The sequence below is a fragment of the Haliotis cracherodii genome, unplaced genomic scaffold (assembly GCF_022045235.1).
Source record: "Haliotis cracherodii isolate W230 unplaced genomic scaffold, xgHalCrac1.p SCAF_12, whole genome shotgun sequence".
In the NCBI taxonomy this organism is placed as follows: Eukaryota; Metazoa; Mollusca; class Gastropoda; order Lepetellida; family Haliotidae; genus Haliotis; species Haliotis cracherodii.
Genome location: NW_027266267.1, coordinates 29,627,435 through 29,633,658, shown reverse-complemented (window position 1 = coordinate 29,633,658; position 6,224 = coordinate 29,627,435). Strand labels below are relative to the sequence as shown.

The window sequence follows — 6,224 nt, the reverse complement described above, 5'->3', positions numbered from 1 at the left end:
GAAATGATGCACATCATGGACATTTTAGGAGGTGGAATTCTGTGTGACTGAATCTATTTTGGAAGGATCCTTGCTGAAGATATGCCCTGAGTAGGTAACTTGTTTTGTCGCGAATTTACATTTGCTGGGTCTTAGAGTGAGGCCTGCTTCTCTGATCTTTTGGAATACTGCCATGATGTGATTCAGATGTTCAGAAAAGGTTTTATAAAATAATATTATATCAAGATGTAACGCCAATTCATTTCTTTTAGTGCCTCTGAAATGGTTTGCTGAAATGCCATAGGAGCATTTTTGAGTCCGAAAGGGAGGCAATTCCATTCAAAAACACCATCAGGCGTAATGAAGGCTGACTTGTGTTTTTTATCTTGGTGGAGTGGTATTTGCCAAAAGCCATTAGCACAATCAAGGACACTTAAAAATTTGGTATGGCAGTCACCTATGGCATCTATGACATCTTCAAAACATGGCAGAGGAAAAAATATAGGCTTAGTAACTGCATTGAGGCGTCTATAATCTACGGCAAAGCGGTAAGAGCTGCCACGTTTCTTAACCATGACAACAGGTGAGTGCCACTCAGAAGAACTAGGTTGAATGATATTGGCATCATCTAACAATTATTTCAACTACATGTCTTGAACATTCTTTTCTAATGGCTGCGTTTTGCCTGTAAAAAGGAAGTCTAATCGGTCTGGCATCTCCTGTTTCTATTCAGTGTCAATGTAAGTGGATGTGTCCTAATTCTGACCAATCTGAGGCAAAAACTGACCTTTGTGATTGGAGAAATGCACGCAAATGTGTTTGCTGTTCTTGTGTGAGGTCAGCATCACTAAGATCAAAGTCAATGTCCTGTGAATGTGTTGTGTTAGCACTTGTAGAAGTAGGAGGATCAGAATCAGAAGTGCCAGGAAGGTCAAGGACAGATGTTGGGTCAATCTCCAGGCTACAGCAACTACTGTTTTTGAATATAGAGTGGCATGGCTGTCACTAGCATTAAGCAATATCATGCAAGCTGATGTTGGATTGTTGGTAATAAGGCACTTAGTACCTTGGAGTTGCATGTCAATTAATGCTGGAACAGGTTCAAGGAGAAGAACTTGACCTTGTTGACAATGAGAAATTTTGATGGGAATGTCAGCTTGAGAGTGTGGAGGAATAATTACAGACTTGCATGGTCTTGCGTAGCCCCCATTGATTGATGCCAGAGAGACTGAAACAAGACCTTCGTGTATGTGAAGGCATTTTGAGGGCAGGTCTATAGTGACTTTGTTTAATTCAAGGAACTCAATGCCTAAGATGAGAGAGTGATGTAAGTTGTGAAAGACATGAAAGATTTGAGAGAGGTAGATATGCCCTATGTTAATGTCAAGAGAGACAGAACCTTCTAAAACTATGATTTCAGTTAGATGCAAAGGGCGTAAATGAGAGCATTTGTTGGCAACTTTGTTTAAGTAGCCCATGCTGACACACCTAACTGATGCGCCTGTGTCAACAAGAGCTGTAGTTCTGACAGTGTTCTTTGTCAAGGGAGACACAAGTGATACAAAGGCTGACTCTTGCCTGACCCCAGATTGCTGAGTATCAGGTATGAGTTCCTGTGGCTGTCGATATTGTGCATAGTATGTGCGCTTACATACCTTTGCATGGTGAACTTTGCATGAGCAATAATAACAAACTGTATTTCCATGAGAGCAATTGTGAGGGAACCGGAAAAAATCACCACATCCGCGACATCTGCCTCGAAGGTGCTGTGGAAGTGGCAGACGTTGACGGTTGCTGGAGTTGTACTGGTAGAACGATGGTGTCTGTTGCTGTTGCTGTGTGGTGGGGCTGAGATGGTCTGGCTGGATACTCATGGGCTGGATACTCCTGTCTTGGCTGATAATGCTGTGGTGTTGGTTCGTACTGTTGGTAGTGTTGTTGTAGTGGTTGGTACTGCTGTAGTGGTGGTTGGTATGGTTCCTGTGGTGATTGGTATGGATCATGTGGTTGCTGGTATGGATCCTGTGGTGACTGGTATGGATCCTGTGGTGGCTGGTATGGATCCTGTGGTGACTGGTATGGATCCTGTGGTTGCTGGTATGGCCCCTGTGGTGGCTGGAATGGATCTTATGGTGACTGGTATGGATCCTGGGGTGACTGGTATGGATCCTGTGGTGGTTGGTATGGCCGCTGTGGTTGCTGGTATGGATCCTGTGGTGACTGGTATGGATCCTGTGGTGGCTGGTACGGATCCTGTGGTGGCTGGTATCGACCCTGTGGTGATTGGTATGGATCCTGTGGTGACTGGTATGGATCCTGTGGTGGCTGGTATGGCCCCTGTGGTGACTAATATGGATCCTGTGGTGACTGGTATGGATCCTGTGGTGGCTGGTATGGATCATGTGGTGACTGGTATGGATCCTGTGGTGGCTGGTATGGATCCTGTGGTGACTGGTATGGATCCTGTGGTGGTCGGTATGGATCCTTTGGTGGTCGGTATGGATCCTGTGGTGATTGGTATGGATCCTGTGGTGATTGGTATGGATCCTGTGGTGGTCGGTATGGATCCTGTGGTGACTGGTATGGATCCTGTGGTGGCTGGTATGGATTCTGTGGTGACTGCTATGGATCCTGTGGTGGTCGGTATGGATCCTGTGGTGACTAGTATGGATCCTGTGCTGACTGGTATGGATCCTGTGGTGACTGGTATGGATCCTGTGGTGGCTGGTATGGATTCTGTGGTGACTGCTATGGATCCTGTGGTGGTCGGTATGGATCCTGTGCTGACTGGTATGGATCCTGTGCTGACTGGTATGGATCCTGTGGTGTTCGGTATGGATCATGTAGTTTTGGGTATGGTTCCTGTAGTGGTACTGATAGAAGCTACTGTTGTGGTTGCTGGTGGTGTCTTGGTGATGCGGATGGTGGCTGTTGCTGGTGTTGCTGGACCTCGAGCTCGTGCTGCTGATGGTGGGATGAGGGGGTCGCTGACTGTACAGAACAAGCCCTGTTTGTAGTTATCAGCATGGCCACCAAGTTCGTTAATCATACTTACTAATAGATTTTCAACTGTATCTAATTCTTCGGTCGGAAGGTGCATATCAGGATTACATATGCGAGATTAGTCCACAAAGAAGTTATTGAGAATATTAGCAATATCCATGGAATTATCATAAAACATATCCCAAAATAAAATTGGGGGAAAGTTATGTTTTGCAGTTTCAAGTTTAAGAAAATCCTTTACTTAACGCCACCAAGTCTTTGTACCATGAAAACTATTTATAACAGTATAAATTTTGCCTTACTGACATAGTCGTTTACTTTATTTCTTAACAGCCTAAAATTTGCCCAATCAGCTGGAGTATTACGTCTTTTAGCTTTCTTATGTTGGCGATTTTGTTTTCTTATAAAGGAACGTATTTCACTATTGATCCACAGTGGATCCTTTGATCGTATCGTATCAATTTGATTAGGAATATGTTCATCAAAAACTTTTATAATTCGAGATGTAAGTTCGTCAGTAATTGTGTTCACATCCCCCGATGTGAATAATAGATCACTATCAATATTCAGCATGTCAGCCATCTCGGTATGCTATAGAATAATAGTACACTTTGCATTTGAGGGAATGGTATTTAGGGATTATTTCTTTTATGGTTACAAATATTGGGTAGTGATCACTGCAAACTGGATCAAGTACTCCCGAGTCCCGTACATTATCACAAAAAGTAAATCTATCAACGTACTGGAATGTTGGGTGATCCTTGATACAAAACACAGTGATTCACCATCAGCTCAAAACACAGCCGATTCACCATCAGCTCACAATAAGCTGATTTACCATCACTTCTCAAATTAGGAATGTAAATTACAATAAGCAGATTGCCATCACTTCTCAATGTAAATCACAATAAGCAGATTGCCATCACTTCTCAATGTAAATCACAAAAAGTCGATTGCCATCACTTCTCAATGTAAATCACAAAAAGTCGATTGCCATCACTTCTCAATGTAAATCACAATAAGCAGATTGCCATCACTTCTCAATGTAAATCACAATAAGCAGATTGCCATCACTTCTCAAATTAGGAATGTAGGTAGTTTGATGGGTTTGTTCTCAGGAAGGCTACACCATGAGGTTGTATAAACAAAACTCTAAAACGGTTCACCTCTTGGCCAGGTAACCAATTAACTTGAACGATGGCCATGATATGTTTATTTAAGGCTTAGGGGAAGTTGAAAAATAGGAATGAGGAAAGAACGAATTATACACCGGTTACGTTTATTTGACTTTAATTTAAGAATACACTGAATTACCATAATAAAACATTAATTTTAATGCATTTTACAATTGCAGTACACATTCAAACATAGTTCATACATAGTTCATACAAGGCTCATACACAGTTACAATAACTTAAGAACAAATGCAGCATTGTCTGTGCAGTCGATAGGAGTCTTTCAGTGTAGTCAGGCGCCGGTTGATGTCTTGATACTTCCTTCTTTTTGGTGGATGACATCTTGCAGTGCACAGGACCTGTTGTCCGCCAGTGTACTGAACCAGCTGCATAACATTCTTCTTCTGCTTGGCGGACAGGAAGCTGATAAGTTTTAAAATGTTGGAATAGGCTTTGCCGATGTTTTTCTTGAGTCGCCCATGCCAACCCTCCTAATGGTCATTCGTTCTTGTGTCAAAGTGGTTCCATGACTGTCGTGTCAACTCTCCCACTACCCAGTTCTCGGTAACGTAGTCTCGAACCTGACAATCAATATAGAAATCTCTTCTTTTGCCAACTCCGTACATGTAGTCATCCATACAAAGATATCTACCGCCTACCGAAAAGTTTGAATAAACATGTAATCTATACTAACTGGGCATTCGCAATTTCGATTGTAATGCATTTGAAGGAAGGAAGGAAGAATGATTCGTCAGGCTTGTGTGTGGTGTTGTTAGCTTGTCGTTGGAGTGGTGTGCAGTGACCTTGGCCTTGTCGTAGGGGCTGGTTATGAGAGTTCTATGAAATAGCATGCCTGGATTGAGATATATTTTGCGCGCGGACGTCACGCTTGGAATTTCGATCCCGATCTGAATCTTAGAAAGTGGTGATTTATAGACAGTGCTTATAAACAGGTAATTTGTTTGGAATTGTTTCCAAAGTCTGTTTTGAAGAGCAGTTTTTTTTATAGAAATTTAGCAATTGTTGAGTAGATAGATGGCCGTTGTGTTTGTGGGTTGTAGTAGTAATCTGATGTCATTTTGATATTGTTGAGGGAGGGATTGGTATAATTGGATGTGGTTTGGGGTCAGGAGGGAGCAGTGATTGAAGATGTGCATGGTTAAGGTCTTCTGGTCTATTGGAATGTGTGCAGTTCCGATGGGGATGTCTGTTTTTTGTATTCAGTGTTGTGTTTAAGTTAGTTTGGCCGCTATGGGTTCTGTTTATTATCTTATCTAAAAGGACCGAATTAAATTTTAGTAAAATTGAGGCATTTGGTGATTGGCTTAGTTAAAAGGGATTTTATCCATGTGGATTAGCAGTTTTGAATAAGAATTTGGAAATTTTGAGTTTTGATGTATTTCTTAATAAGTGATTTTGATTCGGATTAACGAGCAGTGAAATGTATTGAGGGGGATGTGAGTGTAGTTGCTGTTTTGGCAGCCAGTCAGCAAAGTCATTTCCCTGTATCCCGGTCCGGTGTGGCTGGGTATCCATAGTTGTGTTAATGATTTGTTATATGAAGTTAATATTGAGTTTGGTGTATAATATTATTTATGATATCTGGGCGTGATTTTGAATGGTTTATTTTAATTTGTCGTATCGAACCTAATGAGTCTGAAATAATGAGGAAACAAAACATTGTTTGATACTTTTATTTGATTTAATGCACACTGAATGGCCATGAATTCAGCTGTATTAGAATGTGAGAAGTTAGTACAATGAACATTCGTTGTGATTGTATCAGGTTGGGTTACATGGATGCCCAGATCGGTTGTTAAGTTGGTGTTTTGTGAAGCATCGGTATAGATATGTGTATGTTGTGGCCAGTTTTGTTGTATGTAATTGAGTGAAAGTGTGGCTTTTTCTGCATGAGTGAGGTTTGGTTAGTTTTGGAATGTAGTATGTAATGATGTGTCGGTGGTATTTGTGGCTGATAAGTTTGTAAATTGGGTTTGTTGGACCCCAGTCATTGAGTATTGTTTGGTTTCGTCTAGGTTGTATTGATGTGATACCTGATAGTATTAA

General features: G+C 41.5%; 1 protein-coding gene across 1 annotated transcript; it reads right to left on the bottom strand.

The window, feature by feature from the left end:
- Window positions 1-1,713: 1,713 nt before the first annotated feature.
- LOC139457271 (uncharacterized) lies at window positions 1,714-3,028 on the bottom strand. The gene is made up of 4 exons (XM_071238679.1): window positions 2,867-3,028; window positions 2,348-2,598; window positions 2,228-2,253; window positions 1,714-2,105 (listed from the first exon to the last, which is right to left on the bottom strand). The coding sequence occupies exons 1-4, from the start codon at window positions 3,026-3,028 to the stop codon at window positions 1,714-1,716; spliced, it is 831 nt and encodes a 276-aa protein (XP_071094780.1).
- Between the last annotated feature and the right edge of the window lie 3,196 nt (window positions 3,029-6,224).